A 19,695-nucleotide genomic window follows, 5' to 3' on the forward strand; every position below is an offset into this window, starting at 1 on the left:
AATGAAAGAATAAATAGTAAATAAGTAATATTTATTTCAGTCTATATGGAATTTAAATATTATACGAAATTCTTCAACACTAATGAGAAATACAATTAGCATTCTCCTTCACTTTTAATGAAATCCCACTTCCATCATACAGACAAAAACATTTGGAGAGGAAATTATATGCACATTGATAACATAAAATATGGCATGCATATATATATATACATAATTTGTACACAAAAATAGCCTCCTATGGAATCACTCAAATACTAGATACTCATCCAAATAACTCAATTAAACAATCTTTTGGACTTACAAGTATATCACATAGCATATGATTTTTAGTATTAAATTGACATACAAATGGATCGCATTTTTAGAAACTGACCGAAAATGGAAGAACTATAAGTAAAAAAAAACAATTGAATTTGGAAAGAAAATAATACATTTTTACCCATCAATAAGTGACAATATGATAGAAAGTGGTTAATTGAGAGAATTTTAAACACTATTTATATAACAACAAAAAAACTTTTTTAAAAATTTCTTTATAAAATCTACACTAACGCTTGATTGTTGATTAATAAAAATAAAAATAAAGGCTTTAACAGCAATAATAAAATTTTAACAAATATATAATCTCTATTTTAAGTGCTAAATATACACATAAAACAAATCATTTTAAATAATTTTGCATACTGTTATAATAAAATATTAAACATAATACTCTAAGGGTGAAGAAAGATGTTAATTTAACAAAGATGCAACTATACATCCAACAATACAGTTTTGTTTAATACAAAATACATACTTTACACACTTTAAACAATACATATGGGAAACATTTATAATTTCAACAAATATACATCTTGTTAAAGCAGAGTCTTAAATTAATTTTAATTGTTAGAAAGTTTAAAAAACCAATTTTTATCAGGAGGCTGTTTAAAATGAAAAAATTGTCTCATAGAAAAAGGGAATAGCTCCACAGCAAACAATATAATTAAAAAGTGTTACATAAACTATTTGTTTAAAAAACAAAAGTTAAAACATGCCATTTAAAGGGATGTTATTATAAATGGTCCCTTATTAAAATATTTTACAATTAAAAAAATGACTCTGCCATAAATCACAGAATTAAAAAAATATACAAGAAAATAAATTTTTAAATGTCTAGGTTTCTCAAATGTAGTTATCTTAAACAATTGGAGCAAAAAAAATTTAAACAGCATTTAATGTAACAAGCAAATAAGAAAGGCACAATTTGTTTAAACTAATCAATATATCTTATGAACTATTAGCAGTCAACTTCATTTACAAATCAAAGAATTAGCCAAGATTGCAAATAAAATTTACAGCAAATTTTATAAATAATGAAACAAAATTGCAATGGATAAATTGAATCAAATTGGATTTTTTTCCTAGTTTAATAAATGTAGAGAGGAAGAGTTCTAGTTTGAGAAGAAAAAGGGGTGCAGGTCCTAACTGATAAATATACAGAGAATGTTTCACTGAATTAGAATTACAAAATCTATGGTGCCAAATGAGATGCTTCCAATTTCCCCTTTTTGATGTGAAAAATAAACTAAAGCTGCAATGATGGTAATAATAGCTGATAATGACCATCAGAGCTACTAAACAGTAGCCGCAGCATACATTAATCAAATCAAACTCTTCCAATGAAGGCTTTAATCCTAAAAAAGAAAATGTTTACAAAAATTAAAAGCTTAAAATTATTAAATTAATTATAAGTAAAAACCCATTTTAAAACAACTAATTATGAAAAGATGGCTTATTTACTAAGCATGTCTCGCATTTGATTCAAAAAGAATAATAATCTAACCAATTTAACAAGATTTAAACAGTTAACACAGGAACATAATTACATAATAACACATTAATTAACACAGAAATTACATAACTTAACTAGACTATGGTACTTCTGAATAAAATTGGAAAATTTTAATGGGACCTTAATCACATATCTATTGGTGGCATATTTTTCATAATGGGTCAGTTTCCAGACTTAGAATTCTTGGAGCTTACTCCAAGATGATCTAACCATACTATTCAAAAACAGTCAAATAAGTTATATCAGTATTATTTTAAAAGAGTGGTGACATTCCATCCTTCTGTTTTTGTTACAAACAATTTTGTGTTCAATTAAAATGTTTTGAAATCAAACTTTCCATTACAATATAAAATATTTTTCAGCGCTGCGCCCACTGTATTTTTAATTGTAACTTTTTCATAAAAATAAAAATTCCTATGAAATATACATTTAGAAATATTAAAATACGATAGGTACATTTTAAGCAGAATGCTAAAACCAGATTCAGTAAGAATGTCCCCAACCTTTCTAAAAATAGTAAAATGTGCTTTACCATTTTTTAAATTTCCTAACCATTCTTTCTGAATTTCCTTAACTTTTTTTTTAAAAATTGAGAAGTTGACCATGAAACGTTTACTTTTCAAAAGTTGAAAAAATTTGGAGCGAGTTTCGTGCATCGGAGCAGACTTAATATTTGTGGGACTCCAGTAAGTTACATAAGAAACAAATACAACTTACATTTAAAACTTTAATTTAATTATCCATTGATAGATAAAGTAATTTAGATTAATTATAATTTCATATATTTTTTAATTATAAATTTACCATCCTCTGGCTTTTGGGTGTACACTTAAATTTAATGTGAAGGCGGCTTGCTATATATTTGACTCACATATTAAATTGTTTTTTTTTTAACCTAAGCAGAAGAAAAGGGTAAAAAACCTTTTTTAAGAAAGAAGTATTATATTAAAATTCGAAGATGATGATTGCCAGTTAAGATTTGAAGGTGTTTTTATAATTGTCTTTTAACTTTCTTTGTTCTCTCTATTAATCAATTAAGTTTTGACATTTTGTAGAGCCACCTTTATTACTGGTAATTTATAAGATATTAACTGCGTTTTCCTCCCTAAAATATTAATTCATAACTATCAAATAAACATTTTTGTCTTCCCTTTTGACAAAGATTCTAAAAATATATAAGGACAGTATTTACAATTTGACAAGTTGCCTTTCTGAAAACCAGCTTAAATTAAATAACTTGGAATTGGCTTATCACCATTAAAATAATAATAATTGTAAGTTTTTTAATTTATAATAATGCTGGTAGAACAAATTTTTAAGTGTTTTAATTCAAGTGAAACTTTCAGGTTAAAAAAAAATTTAAATTTCAAATTTATAAAAAATAAGGAATTATTTTTTTATTACCTTAGAAAAGAACTTAAACTATAAGAAATTAATAAAAACGTTATCATTATGTTCAGCACATAATGGATAAAAATTCTTCCTTTGTTAAATAATGACGATGTGCAAATTACCAAACATAAAAAAATTATTTGAATTCAATGATTTTCAGTATACTATACAAAAATTAATTTGATCTTATGAAATACCTTCTTTCTATATATAAAGCATATTTCTTGCTTTGTTTTAAAAAAGATAAAATTTTCAGTGCTCTTATAACTTCTGCCTCTTCACAGCAATTCACAGTGGTTATTGAGATTTAAAAATGCTGAATAGGTCTGGTGCTTAGTTCACATTATTAATTTTCATCTTCAGAAAACATTTTATATATTTGAGGATCAACTCTTGCTTATTCGACATTTTTGTAGCAATAAAATTTTTTTGCATTATAATTATGTCAGGAAATATATACTAAAACAACTTTAACCAGTTAAGCATGTTAGGCATATATACATCAAATCTCTCTCTATATATATCAAATCTCTACAGCAGTGTGTTTGATGTGTATACTTGTTGTGTGAAATAAAAAATTACAAATGATAACAATATTCTTTTCAGAAATCCTTTTTTTGTAAAATTTATATGTCTTATTTGCTCTGAATGTGTATACACGTCATTATTTAATTTTAAATCTGCACCCTGTGGGGATTTCTTTATTTAAATTCCACGCTAAATAGGTTTAAAAAAATAATAAAAAGGAAAAGAAACTTAAAAACATTTTGTTCAAGATCAGAGGAGTTTCAAATTATATTATTAATTGTCCCAATAATAAGTAACACATAAAACATATGAAGCAATTGTATTATTACCTGTTAACCATAGAAAAGAAAACAATTAACAAGCACATCCATCTTTGCTAGGTGTCTGGTCATTACTGAGTGCACTTCTAGGAGCTGTTGGCTTATGTTGCACACCAGATTCAGCAGCATTCAAATCAAGACTTAAATAATAAAATAAAAAATTTTAACAAAATCAGCCATAGATGCCATTTTTAAAAAATTTTAGATTAAAGTATTTTTAAAATAAATGGACACATTTGATAACTTTTTATTTTGCAATAATTAGCATTAAAATATCTTAATTAATTTAAGTATCCACAATAATTTCTGTGTTTCTGCATGCTATAGATGCATACTTTCCTTTCAATTATTTAATTCTGTATCCAAAGTGGTATCAGCTTATCTAGAGTAAAGAACAGCTAACAAGTTTTCATTTAGTAAATGCCAATTGAAATAAAAATTCAATCTGTGAGAGAATTTTTACTAAATTATTCAACATTTGAAAGTTTATAATGGTAAAGTAGTATCCCATATAATGCAAATCTTAAGTAACACAATAATATTATGGCAACATTCTGCACAGATTACTATAATGGAATATCTTTCCCACAGTTAGAAGATTTTAAACAAAAGACACTTTAAAATTCCCTGTGAGTCAAGATATTCCCTGAATTGTGCAGATGATATTTAACATTAAATTCTATTAAAAAAAATATGTTACCATTTAAAGTATTTAATAAATCCCAAGTAAAATCAAATATTAATGGACAGATTAATATTATAAAATAAATATTATGCATTTGAAATAAAGCAGTTTTTATTCCAGATGTTAAAAAAGGGCTTTTTTTAGAAAAGATCTGACCTTCGAGAATAGAAGTATCTTTACCTAATGGTCATGGCTGAGATCCACTAGGGTTTTATACCCCAACTTCGACACAAACGATCCTCTCTAGTCTCAATGACTCCCAATTTAAAAATTTGTTACAGGAGAAGCAGATAGATAAACAAGCTGTCATTTATGCGGCAAAACATTTACTTACAATGAGGCCCTCGCGATTGAGAGACCATTTTTCAAAAATACGTAGTGACAGAATGAGTAAACCCCTTAGTTATTTTCAAGATCTCAAAAGTAAAGTTGATAAATGGCTTAATTTGATTGAACTATTTAAAAGACAAGCAACTGATCCTGACAAAGGTCTTCTTGCTTCCTACGAAGTGTCTTTATTAATAGCTAAATGGGGCAAACCTCGCAGAATTGGCGAAACTTTTGTTTTACCTGCTACCAAAAAAATAATTGATATCATGACTGGTGAAGGCTTGAGTAGTAAGATAAGACTTCGTTCGTCTGAGCAACAATATTGTTTCCAGGTGAATCTACAAAATGGCCGTAGGTGTAGAATTTAAACTCACCAAATTTTTGATTGATAGCAAAGCCCTTGTGTCAGCTTATGTGAGGTTTATTAATGAGCATAAGCAGATCAACGAGGAAATGCTGTGAGAACTTTGATCACTGATACAAAGGGATCATCAATATTTAAATTGGTGAGATATTTTAAGGAAAAAGAAATACCCCTACAAATGTGAACGTTAAAGCAACAGACGGTGCTACTGCCATGTCTGGTCCTCATGCTGGGTTTCTGGCCCACATTAAAAAAGAAGTGCTTGAGATTATCGCAATTCATTATGTTATTCATCATCATTTGGCTGCAAAAAAATTTAGGTGTCCTGCACAAAACTTTACAATTCATTATTTCTGGCACCAATAAGAGCAAAGCAAATTCCCTTAATGACTGTTCCTAAAACTTTGCCATGAAAATGATAAGAAGTCAGGGCTCTCACATAGGGCCGCAAGAAAAATGAAATTGTTTGTGCAGCTTCTTTGAAATATTTGACTCTGTTACGGAGTTTCTCGAATCCACTGATCCTGTTTTAAGTGAGAATTTGAAGCAATGCAAGTTGGAAATTATGTACCTCAAATATTTTGGAAAAAATTAATGAAATCAACATATAGCAACATATGAACATTATCAAGGCTAAAGGAATCATATCATTCACAGCCAAGTTTGAAGAGCTGATTCAGTTTCCGACCTTTAAAAAGTGTTCAATGGCAGATAACGAGATTTTTGAAAACGAAATCTTAACTTGTTCTAAACACCTTGATGAGTTAAAAACTGATATGAAATCAAGATAGGAAAATTTGACCAAATGAGAAATTCCGGATTGGATTTTTGACCCTTCCTCTTTTGAAGCTGTGGATAAGCTCATTTCCTCGTAACAGACTGAATTTCTAGATCTGAAGTATGACTGTGAAGAAAAAGTCGTTTTTCAAAAAGCATGGTAACGAGTTACCATGGATAAAGTTATGCACACTTATCCACAATTGTGGAAAAAAACTGAACTGCTCCTCACCTTGTTCCAGTAAGCGTACTTAGTAAAAAGAGGATTTAGTTCTGTTGTCCAGCTCCTCACAAGATCAAATTACAGAAAGAGCGATCAGAACTTAATGTGGATTTATGATAAAATCATCACGAATCAAGGGTATACGAAAGCGATTACTGAAATATGAATTTCTTTAGCCTTAACATAGCATTAAAAATATCGGAATTAAAAAAAAACCACATGGAAATGGCTTAAAAACAACCAACAGCTGTCATAAATTTACTATAAGATTGCTGCGAACTGAGCAGGTAAAAAAAACATTTCTTCCTTAAATTTGAATTATATGCTTGTCGTAATAATAAAAAAACAAGTTAGAAAAAAAAGTAGAAATGATTAAAAAAAAAAGATTTAGATTCCTTACAGAATCATCATAAATTCAACACATCAAAAAGTGATGATAAACTTATATACGAAATGCTCACATTCTAATAGAAAACATGAGTTTAAAAATTAATGTGAAAAGGTAAAAAAAAAATGAATAACTTGGGAAATAACAATCATCAAATGATGTGACATTACGATCGAATTGTCATGTATAACATCATTATAAAAACATATTTAAAATATCACAATTTCAAAAACCATACGATAGTGATCAAAAATTGACAAATAAAATACAAATATCTATCATTAAAAGATGTGAATCAAATGCTTCAAAAAAGGGATAACTCAAATTTGTGCATGTCCTAAAAATGTATTAAATCTACCTGAATTTGAAAAAACAAAGTAAAACGACTAAAGAAATAATTATTGCAGGAAGAAAAAAAACTACCAGAAATTTCAGAACCATCTATCACTAGACAGAAAAAAAATTATAATATAACTATTATGAAGTTATGGGCACCAGTAGAAAAACTAATTAAAAATTCACAAAAAAAAGTTTAAAACCAAATTTTAATACAAATTGTTAAGTACCTTCCATCCTGAATGTTTTGGTATATTCTTTTAGCTGTTTCTAAGAATGCCTCTTCCACATTTTCTCCACTAAAAAATAATATTATTCTTTAACAATTTCAATTAGAATTAAAACAGAACAAATATTTACACAAACATTTTTCTCAAAGATAATTGAAAAGGGATAATTTGGATACAAAAAAAAAAAAGCCATGGTTTGTGAAGATTCAATTAAAATACTGTACACAAAGATTTTGTAGCAGAAGCTTAAAAGAAAAAATAAATAATAATAATATGCAGAATTAAATTTTTTTTTAAATGAAGATTACACAGTTTAATCCAATCTCATAAATATTTACATTTCAGTTCTTATTGAGTTTTAAAATGGTTTAAAGTGTTACCCAAACAATTAAGTAGGAAAAATCATAGATGTTTTTAATCAATGTTCATAAATAATTAAATTTCTTCTTTTAAATAAAATAAATCTTTCATAAGAGACAAGTTATGCTTGTCACAATCAAAGCATAAAAGAAAATGAGGTGCTTGTCTAAGTTACTTACCTTTCTTTTCGTTCTGTTTAGAATTTTTCTACCATCAGTGTCATTTAATTTGTATTGTATTATGATTTTATTAATTTTTTTAACATTTTCAAAATGCATTTTTTTTTAATTGAAAAAACAATTCTGATAAACGTAAATTTTTCATACAGTATAAATGTACCAGACTACTTTTTAAAAACAGAAACAATAAACTATAAAAAGTCTTATTTGCTCTACTGAAGTACAATAAGGCGAAATTTTATGGCAAATAAAAAAAAATTTATTAAAATATACTATTTTTAATTTCAGAGTAACTTCTTCATTCTGAAAATTAAGTTTTAACAATTTTTCCAAAATAATTCTATTAATAGAGCTACAAGCAACTCATAACAGTTTGTGATCAATATTTAAGAAATTTTAGTTGTACTGTTCAGTAACAAAAATAATAACAGTATCAAATAGCTAATATTCCTTCACAACAATATCTATTTAAAATTTGCAAGCAAGGTCATAACTTCTTTAATCAAATATTCTTAATAGGGTTTCACAATACAAGTCAGAAATATTAGAACAAATAGCTGAAAATAAGGGACAAATATTTCCTAATCGGAAATATAAAAAAATTCAGGACAACTAGAAACTTTGTTATTTAACTTAAAGCTACATTATGTAAAAAAAAAAATCTACTCAATTATTAAATCCCATTATTACTAAAACTTACTTTTACTATTATACATGCTACCCATGTAATTTTTTTAATTGTTCATCATTCTATTATTTTCAAGTATTTTTAATTATTTAAATAAAATATGTATGATATATTGCCCTAAAGATAATATATTTATTTTACAATTTACATTTTCGACAACATTTTTTTTTGGTTTTACCTAATGTATTGAATTACTTTTTAATGCTTTAAAAAAGGTACTATTAGGTAGTCATATTCTTAAAATCTCCTTAATTTAAACTAGAATACTTTCGACTAAATAGCACAAAACCACTCAAATGGAAAGGAAAAAAGCATCAAAAGTTTTAATAAATTCGAGCAGAAAAAAGAATTGGCACAGTGCACACTCAGAAATGGTGCTTCATATTACTTAAAACACACAAAAATACTTAAATTCTGCAATATTTAACCCACTGGCGGTTAAGGAAGTGGGCAAAATTGGGAGAATGTTTCTCCCTTACACACAGTTCCCCTATCAGTTAACATGGGAAAACCGGTTTTGCTATGCAGAGAAGGCTGCAGGTTAAAATGCGACTTTTTACGTGCAGAACCGTCAGTGGGTTAAATTACATTCAGGTCATAAAAAAAAAACTTTCACATTAAGAAGGAAACATAGCAAAATAAAATTTAAGGCCTTAGAGATGGCCAATATGAAGGTATTGAAGAAATACAACACTCTTAAAGATTAAGGAATATTTTGTCATAACATAAGTAATTAGCACAACCTAATTCACTAAAATTTTTTAAATATGATCTGATGAAAAATTTTTTTTATCAAAGCCTGATGATTTATTGGTACATAACCATTGTCATAACACATAAAAAGCAAAAAGAGATTGGTAATCAAAAGAACAATTCTAATTTTACGTTTTAGCACTTGCTTCCACAAACATTAATTTATTTTCATCTGCAAATTGTTTAGCCTCTTCATAAGTCACATCTCGTTGAGCATCCAGATCACATTTGTTACCAATTAGAAATATAACCTGGAAAAAAAAAAATTCTGTTGAAACGGTTGATTCACTGCTTTAAAATTTTAAAGCAAACTTATTTGTCTTGAAATCAAATAAAAGAATGGAATAATTTTAAAATATTTTAGACCTTAACAGTAAAAAATTAGAAAACTAAAATTAATTACTTTAATTAAATTCCCTTCAAACCAATTATTAATCAACTAAAATCTATATATATATATTTTTTTTTAAGAATATAATATTAGTAATATGATTAAAGTGCAGAATTATAATAAAACTCAAGAATGTCAAAAATACAGATTGAATTCAAAAGTGTTAAGTAAAATTTAGTATTTTTAAAATTTAAACTATTCATGCATTAAGTACAAATTAGTTTTCCATTTTCAATAATTAGTTTTTAAATTGGCGATCCTTTATAACAAAGTGTTTATAGAAAACTTCTTTATAAAAGCTGTGAAGGACTTTTACATCCCAAACAAGCCAGGAGTCTGTTCAGACATTTTGTGAAAGGGCCTGTTTTTGTACAATTGTGAAAAAATTACTCATAATTTGTGAATACAAAATAAGTGTTAAGCCACATTCTTTCAACCAGAGTCCTGCTTTTGTGAATTTGTGTAAATAGGGTCCTGTTAATGCAAAAATTGCTAAAAACCTTTTCAAGAAGTTTTTAAATTGTAAATAGATACAAGATTCTGCGCAACAATCGCTGCTACTAAATTAGAGATGCAACATTGGTATTTAGCCTATACTGCTCAACGCAGAATATTAATTTCGGATGAATAATGAAAACAAAAATCACTCATATTTTTAATAATTTAGATTGACATATTTTAAATAACACAACTTAGTTATGCATCACTTTTAATGTGTTACGCATTAAGCTTACTTAAACAATTCATAAATGTATAATATTTTAATTAAAAAATAGCCAGAAATGAATTTTTATTAACATAATATTCTATTAATTAATTTTATGAATAAATATAAATTGATCAATTATTTATTTACAAAAAAAAATTGCTATAGACTTTTAATTCGTTTGATTTGACCAACAATTCATTTGATTTGAAGATTTGTGCTTTGTAATATATTGTTGTAATATATTGTTATAAGCTATTGTAGATATAAATATAAGTACATTCCATATAAGTTAGTTCATTCACATCATCTTGTAATATTTAATGTCTTATTAACAACATGAAGTGTTAAAATTTTTTATAGCTTTTCATCAACATATCTATAAAATACTCAATCCTCCAGAGTGAGGCATTAATAAGTGAATTAAGAGTCAATTGCATCTAGCAACATAAAAATAATTTACTGTATTCGGATTGGTCAAGTTCCGTGCATCAGTCAGCCAGCTACTGAGGTGATTATAAGTACTCCTCCTGCAAAGACATAAAACCAATTCAAACGAAATATAAATAAAAAATAAAATACCAGATTAAGAATTGAGTGTGAAGCTACCCTGAAACAGCTATTTCACTCAATAATTTCAATTTAACTGGACTTGTAATGAAAAATGAAGTATTTAACATACTTTTGAATTTTATTTTGATTCAATACAGCTCTTTAATTATCAAAATTAAAAATCTTTTTCAAATACAAATTAAATTTGAATAAAATGCCATTATTTGCAGCAGATTTAGCAAATTTTTGGGGGAAATGTATATTTTACAGCAGTTGTGAACACATTTAAAATAATTTAGAGCAATTTCATACGAACATGTCCATTTTGGAACTAGCTTGAAACAAATTAGTAATTAAATTAGATAACTTTTTAATAGACAAAGTAACAATTACATATATGAGACATTTTAAAAAACCACTAATAAATGGTTTGGTTCTCAACTTTCAACACATACTATTTCATAAGATTTTGTGGCACATAATCAAAAAAAATAAATTATTAAATAAGGTTCCATAAAAAAAATTAAGAAATTTCTGATTTTAAATATCTGGTCTTATGTATGGAAATAGCTACTCTTACACCATTTTCCTTGTTTTTCTATTATTTTGGTGTGAAATTTGTGTTTAAGTTTAAAAAAAAAATTAAAAGAAAACTATTATAAAAGGAACTGCCAATTCTTCAAATTTTTGGTTGTCAGAGGCATCCAAACAAAAGATGTTCAGAGTCACAGCAAAGGTTTTAAGTTAAACATAAATTTTATGTCATTCACTTGCATCACAAAAGACACATTAGCACTCTAACTTAAAGATTAATGCATGCCCTTGTGAATAAATATTTCATAAGTGCATGCACTAAAATTATAGTAGGAAATTATGATTCTACTGTATATATAATAATTATAACAATGAGTATTTCTTTTGATTTACATAGGAAAAAATAAACAATTTTGAGTCCTACCTAGTAATATCATAAACCATTAAAGCGCCTGCAGCTCCTCTATAATAACTTCGGGTTACAGCTCGAAACCTTTCCTGGCCAGCAGTGTCCCATATCTGTAACTTTATTTTTTGTCCACACACTTCAATAATTCTTGTTCCAAACTCTACACCAATAGTGTGAGGGCAGTCCGCCATAACTAAAAAAAATTCAATCAGTTCTACATTAAATTGCTAAAAAAGTTAAATATCAAACAACTGATATCATAAAATATACGGTAAAATTAATAGTCACAAACAATTACTTATAGGGTGCTTCAAAATAACAAAGGGCGATTAAAAAATTGTCTGACACTCACCACCCGAGCGTCACTTTTTTGTTGTTGTTGTTCAAAATGAAATCCATTAGAATTTTTTTTTCAAAAAATATACATCAAATAATTATGAATATTTTATAATATTTGAAAAATTACTTTATTTCATGTTCGCTTCATGGCTTTTCTCCCCGTTTATACGCTAACATTGTAATGTTTGATATCTTATGAGAAATGATTCAAAAGAAATGCTTTACATTACTAACATTAACAGTCAACAGTGTCTTCAATATTTTGAGATTTTCAAATTTCAAAAAATTGGTCACTTAAAAATACTACAACTAGTCAATGGCAAAACTTATTGACACTAACTTGAAAGTGTAATGTATTATAATATTTACTGTGAGTCACGATGACTCAATTAATGCACATAACTGTCACTGTGAAGAATTGCAGCTTGATCCACAATGGTGTGGTGGCTGGCCTCCCCCCAGCTTTAGATCAATGGACAAAAGCTTATATGTGAAGTAAAGGCAGAAGTAAGTTATGCTGATCTCATTGCCACAATCACGCCTTTGGTCATGAAATTGCAGAGCCTTAGCGTCCTTTACCATAGCCACCGGGCTATTGAGGAAATACTTTACTTTTTATAATACTAACTGTAAGTTAGAGGTACACAACCAGCATCCCACAAAAGTTTTTGAGCATCATAAATTTTTTTTTGAAAAGTTAAAAAAAATGGCGAAAATTTTGAATCACACATTTGAATTACTTTTTGACAAGCTCAATTTACATAGATTCTATTATGAATCTATGTTTCTCAATGGCTTTTTCTGCCATTATTGCTTTGAAATTTCACATGGTTTTTAAAAAATCCAATACTTTTAATAAGATATTAAGATAGTCAAATTTTGAATTTGAGTAATCCCTTTTTGTCTCGCTCTATTTTTATAGATTCCATCTGAAATCCAAATGATTTTTCAGTCCTTTTTTTTGTCAGTTTTTTATAATTTCCAAGTATTTAAAATTCCGATACATTTAATACGATATTATAACTTGTGAGTTTTAAATCGTGCATTTAATATTTTAATCATGCAATTTTTTACTATATTTACGCAGATTTCATCGTAAAAAGAAATGATTTCTTTTCATTAATTTTTTTTAAAAGGCAGTTTTGCTACGCTTTTTCATGTGATTTTAAAAATGCCAAATTTTTACTTAGAAATTATTACAAAATAAGAGTTTCAAATCGCACATTTAAATAATAATTTTTTTTTTTTGGTGTTTTGTTCGAACTGATTTCATCGTAAATCTAAGTTGTTTTTCAGCTATTTTCCGGAAGTTATTGCTTTACATTTTCATGGGGATTTAAAAATCCTTAATTTTATAAAGGCATGCAAATTTAAATAACGCATTTAAATAATTACTTATTAATCACTAATCAGGACAAATGAAGGGTATCAAATATTTGTACTGGTTTCATCGTAATTAGAGCAATTTGGTGCGCAATTATTGCAATGTTTTTCCATGTGATTTAAACGATCCTGTTTCTTTCCAACTACAATGTTATAACAACACATGAGTTTTTAATCGTGCATTAAAATAATCACTTTTTGATACAATTTTATGTCTTATTTCATAGTCAATATTCCTTATTCTATTACTGTTTTTTCAGCAGCATTTAATCCATGATTCTGAGCATTTAATTCATGAGCCATCCATGTATTCTGATATTTTAATCCAATGTAATACAGAATACTATACTGATAGTTTAATACAATGTAATTGCAACATGAATATTTTGAGAAGTTTTGGAAAATGTGAATTTCTAAGCTGCTCACTGTAATTTTTTTTTTTAATTTTCTCTAATTTAGGTACTTTTTACAGGAAAAAATTTAGTAATTAAATTCACGAAACCTCAAATAATTCAAGAAATAGAAATAATATCTGAAGTATAATACCTGATAAATATTGAACCTTATTTTGTACAACAATGGTTTTATTTTAATCCTTGGTTTTTGTTTAAATCCTATAAATTTTCTTCATTAAAATATTTAATATGAATTGATATTACTCATCAAAATATGCATTTATTGATTTATTTTTTATACTTTTTTTCTGTGAAGATTTTTTTTTTTAAAAGTTTAAATTTTTTTTAAAATTATTTTTTGTACTAAGTGATATGACAAAAAATAAAAAAGTATTCTTTTTATCCAATTTTTATATATTTTTAATACATCAAGCTCTTGACTGCCTACACTTCTGGGTTACTGTTTTTGGTGTGTTTTGAAGTCATTTGGCTCACAACATTATCATTGTGTTTTGAGATTCTCTTGAGTAGTATTCCTTATCTATATGTATTTGTTACCTGATTTACTATTATTTTTAAAAGAAAAATCATAATAAGAATAGTCATTTGAAAACATGTCATTTCAAGATATAAGAACTGTCAGTTGAAAAAAAGAAATGTTATAAAATACTTCTACCTTTGCTAACAATATACCAACTTCGAAATTTAAACCTAAATGATAATTCGTAAAAAAAACTTAATTTCGCTGCTCAAGCAATATACTAACACTAACATATGATGGTGCATGGCTTGCACCAAGAACAAACAATAATAAAGAAGTAAAACGAGGCGAAATCAGAACTGTCTGTGCGAGTTCTTTCTAAATCTAACAATCATGACAACTTTAACAAAAGATTTCAAATTAACTAAAAAAATCTCTAATTAACTTTGAGCTCATAACTTATTGCCTTTATTAAAAACAAAATTATCTGTTTGAAAATATTGCCTTGCAGAGTAAGCTGTAGTAATCAGCTGTATACTTTTTAACTGGAAGTAGAGCAGGTCAAGAGCTCTAGATTGTTGTTGTTTACATTTAGACTGAAAACAACCATAAATTTTTGTCATTAGACATTAACATGTCTAAGTACGTTTGAGGCCCTTTATTATTCAATTTGCTGTGCAAGTGGCCTTCCCCGTGGCAAAATCGCAGCGACAAGGCGAAATTGTCGCAGAATGATAGAGTTTTTGCATAAAGAATTTCCTTTTAGAAAGTAAAAAATTTTGGTTTTCCTTTCTGCAAAAATTCTGAAATTCTTTTTCCTATAAAATCATATTTGAGAGATGCTTTTTAACGCATCGGAGGGGAAAGAAATGTTCTTAAATTTTCAGTTCCTATTTGAGAAGAATGAAAAATAAAGAATATTGATGCAAAAATTTCTTTTCTGTAGAAATGTTTGAAAGATTCTTATCCCTCCACAATCATACTCAAGAGATACCTTTTTCACTCATCAAAGGGGAAGAAATGCTGGTGATTTTTTTTATTCCCATCTGTGGAAAAAAAAATTGGTTTTCTTTTCTTTCATTGATTTTACGAATTTCAATTATTATTTTTTTAAATGATGATGATTTGCGAAATGCAAAAAAAGAAATAATTAGTGTGTTTTCCTCTCACAAAAAGTGACAATATCGCCCGTGATATTAGAATAACTAACTATTACATATTCATTTTCAAAAAAATATATACAATTTTATATCCAAATAGGCTCTTCTTTGTAAATAAAACGCTTCTGTTACTTTAAATTTAATTAATAACATATATGTTAGTTATTATTAAAAGTATCTTGCAGAGAGATATTAGCGCTAGAGAGGTGTGTCGCAGAAAGCCCAAAAAAATTCTGCTTTAGGGGTGGCCCCCTACAAAAAGCTCAAAAAGGTTGTGAACCCCTACTAGGTAAGAAAAAGAACATAAGAAAAGCTTAACTGATAACAAAAACTATCATTATCTAATTACTTATATGTCAACAGCAAAAATTAAATAAGTTTAATTGAAAAAAGCACTCTTCCCTATACATGATTTACTTTTTAGAACACTAATTAAAAGTGAAAATATACTAACATTTCTTCTCTGTAAACTGGTGTAGTAGGCAAGACTTTCCAACTCCCATGTCACCAATAATGATATATTTGAAGATATATGAATAGTTATATGGTCCACTAGACATCTTGATTCAATGTTTTTCCACCTAAATTAATTAATTTCATACATCTTAGGAACGAAATTTCATAGCTTATCAAAACACAACTCTTTGCGTAAAAATACTCAAACTATAATAAAACACATGAAGTACAAATATTTAAACTTAATAAAGAACAAGGGCTAAAATCTTTAATTTGAAATTAAGCACTATAGTACAATCGTGGTTATTTGAAATTATAAGTCCCTTTAAAACAAAAGAACCGAGTCAAATACTAATAAAAATAAAACCAGGATACAACTTACACATCATAATTTTAATTGACATTATTTTATGTCCTTATTTTTCTCTATTTCTCACTCCAAAAACATAACTGTTATCAATGACTATTTGTGATCTCAGTCACACAGCTAGCACAGAATTATTATAGTCCAACAAACAAAATAACCCAACTTTGTTTAACAAAAAAAAAATTAAATTAGGGGATATTTCCATAGCGTGAGCTACAATCGCCAGATTTTAAACTAGGAAAATTTTTTAAAAAATAATAAATAAATATATGTATGCCCAGAGGTGGATATTAGTTCCTTTCTGTTATTTTATTTATTTATTATTTTTTTTAGTTGGCCGGTTACCTAGAAGACTTGGCGATTATTCTGCCACAGATCACAATACGGAAATCTCCCAAATTCTTTTAACAAAATCAAATTAAACTAAAAAGAATGACCTCTTCAACATTCTTTTTCTTTCCAAGAGCTTGTTAATGGGCTATAGCAGATCATTTTTGGAAATGATATCCAAAAAATTTTGAAGGCTATTTTCACTTTCTATTTCAGTTTTTAGTACACTGCTTAAAGTACAAAATTATTTTATTACAGGTGGAGATTTTGCTTCCTTTCTCAAATTTTAGAAAGTTTTAAACTTAATTTAGTTTACACAAAATTCAGTACATTTTTTTAAAAAAAATGTTTGTTTTTAATATTTTAATAAAAATGATAGAAATTTTAAGCATTTTTGATTTTCTGTTATAGAATGTTTCTTTTCAATCAATGAATTTCAAATTGATAACTTTTCAATTATTTAATTTCAAGTTTTGTAAGTATACTTCCCAGTGTTTTCACTACAGCGCGAGAATCTCGCATATTTTTTTCTTTTCTCGCATTAAAAAATTATTACCGCGAGAAATTTGCGCATTCTATAAATCAATTTCAAAAATCGCGAATTTCTCGCATTTTCGAACAAAGCTTAGAATTACGCCAATTAGAATAAAATCCGTTTCACTTTTCTGCCTGTATCTTTCATTATTTTCAACATCTGCCCCGTTATCTAGCTTCCCTATTTACCAGTATTGTTAAAAACCTTTTCGAACAACAGAACACAACCACAGAACCCCTTTCAGGACACATTTCTCTGCAACCACGTGTTTACCGTAGGTTAGGTTTCTTCATGTAAGACGTTCAAATTTTTTATGTGTTAATGTAAGATGGACAAATACCTTGTAAAGGCAAAATCTTCTATGATGATGCACCAAAAATATTCAATGCTTTAAAAAATAGAAGACGTTAGAAATGTATTATAATTAAAAAAAAAATTTTTCCTAGAGATTTTTTTTTCTTCAGTTTTTAGAAATCTCACTTTAGTTTTTGAAATCTCACTCTGTTTTTGAGAAAGGGTGAGAAATTCTCACCCATTTTTTTTTCTATGATGAAAACACTGCTTCCTAATCGAACTTTTCATGAAGTAATGTAACTTATGGACACAAAGAAGGCAACATTTATTGCAAATATTTTAAAACATACTTTGCAGATAAATTTTAGAATTTTACCATAATGTTGCAAATCAATACTGAGGTTCCAACAATTGGATTTGTGATTTATCGAGTTATTTTTTCTTCGATTGACCAATTAGTATGTTTTTATACTAACCTGTCAATTATTCAGAATGCTTCTTATTGCAAATAAATTTTGCATTATATTTTAAATAATTCATTTTCTTCCAAACTGAAATAGTTTCTACAGATACAGTAGTAATCAGATAAGTATGGTTTAGTTATGTCCTGACAGTCATTAAAAGTTCAGTTGCCATGTTGTTATTGCTGTATTTCACTAAATTTCAAAAGTTATTTTAAGCTAATTTTAAAATTTTGGCACATAATTCTAAACCTTTTCAATTCAATCATAATTCCAGGCAAAAAAATTTTTTTATTAAATTTTGTTAAAGATTTTTGATCGTAAGAATTGAAATTTTTTTTAATTATTATAAACAGTATAACTTTAAATGACAAAATACAAAATGTTAATCAAATCAGACTAATACGAATAGTCCTTGGAAAATAAAAGTACTAAAACATTTTTTTTTGAAATTTTATAACACAAAAACTATTTAAACTGAATTTGTCTATATGTTTAATGTTATTGCTTTTAACCATTATTAGGTAAATAAATATTTATTAATAATTTTTACATGGAATTATGTTTGGAGAAACAAGTTTTATAGCTGTGAGCAAAAAGCTATGAAACAGTTTAATAACTTTGAATATAGAAATTTACATGGAAAATTCTGAGGAAAAAAAAACATAATAGACTATGCTTAGCTTATTCCAAGTACTACAATATCTTAGAACTTTTTGTTCGTTTGACTAAAGAACAATTTTTCCTTACACTGAAATCTAATAAGTGATTTCATACTCTAATGGTTTTCTAAAGATCAAAAGTAGATATTTTTAAAAAAATAAAATTTATATTCTATCCGTTGAAAGTAATGAATTACTTATTCAAAATTTATTAATTGTTCAAACTCATTATTGTTACAATTTGTTAACTTGATTAAAGTAGTAATAATCAATACAATACGGAAATAATCCATAACTTCAAGTAATTAATTTAAATTTAATGCAAATTATTTTATCGTAATTAATCCCTATGTTGACAAACGCAATCATATGACTACTAACGTTTGAGTTGAAGTATAATCATTTGATTAATTGATACTTTAAACAAAAATTAAATTTTTTCAAAATGTACACAGCAAAATAATTTAAACGCAATTATTTAAGTTTCCTCCTTTGTCAATAACTGGATTCTGTAACTACTACTTTAAAAAGAACGTATGTACACAGATTTGAATAAATAAAGCAATATGTAAGCTATTTATACAAAAAGAGGCATATAAAAAATGAAACTTACAATATTCAGATGAAAAGTAAGATGGTTTTAAAGCTTTATAATACAATATATGCAACTGATAAATAAGTTATTATCCGCCTTTGCAGCAGTACAATCAATCCGAAACAGCAATATGGCCGCCCCTTGGATTGAAGTTGTTGCTCATGCGCAGTGGCAGAACGCTTGAACCGAAACTAAGCTTGTGATTTCTGAAATACTTAAATCTATTGCATCTATCAATAATTAAATAAATTGAGT

At 27.1% G+C, this 19,695-nt stretch overlaps 1 protein-coding gene across 1 annotated transcript; it reads right to left on the reverse strand.

Annotated features, from left to right (window-relative positions):
* Positions 1–14: 14 nt before the first annotated feature.
* Positions 15–19,633, reverse strand: Rab14 (RAS oncogene family member Rab14). The gene is made up of 8 exons (XM_016071867.3): positions 19,459–19,633; positions 16,195–16,321; positions 11,998–12,175; positions 10,951–11,017; positions 9,523–9,641; positions 7,411–7,479; positions 4,087–4,217; positions 15–1,679 (listed from the first exon to the last, which is right to left on the reverse strand). Exons 2-7 carry the CDS (start codon positions 16,298–16,300, stop codon positions 4,112–4,114), a joined length of 645 nt encoding a protein of 214 aa, XP_015927353.1. The 5' UTR covers positions 16,301–16,321; positions 19,459–19,633; the 3' UTR covers positions 15–1,679; positions 4,087–4,111.
* Positions 19,634–19,695: the final 62 nt, after the last annotated feature.

The sequence above is a fragment of the Parasteatoda tepidariorum genome, chromosome 2 (assembly GCF_982258835.1).
Source record: "Parasteatoda tepidariorum strain Cologne lab strain chromosome 2, Ptep-v5.0, whole genome shotgun sequence".
In the NCBI taxonomy this organism is placed as follows: Eukaryota; Metazoa; Arthropoda; class Arachnida; order Araneae; family Theridiidae; genus Parasteatoda; species Parasteatoda tepidariorum.

Bases quoted from the DNA above. Each gene is read 5' to 3' on its own strand.
- Rab14 (XM_016071867.3), bottom strand. From the start codon at position 16,300: ATGTCTAGTGGACCATATAACTATTCATATATCTTCAAATATATCATT. The intron at 12,176-16,194 runs GTTAGTATATTT...AATTTTTTTTAG, and splicing joins CCAGTTTACAGAGAAGAAAT to TTATGGCGGACTGCCCTCAC. The intron at 9,642-10,950 runs GTAAATTATTTT...TTTTTTTTCCAG, and splicing joins ACTTGACCAATCCGAATACA to GTTATATTTCTAATTGGTAA.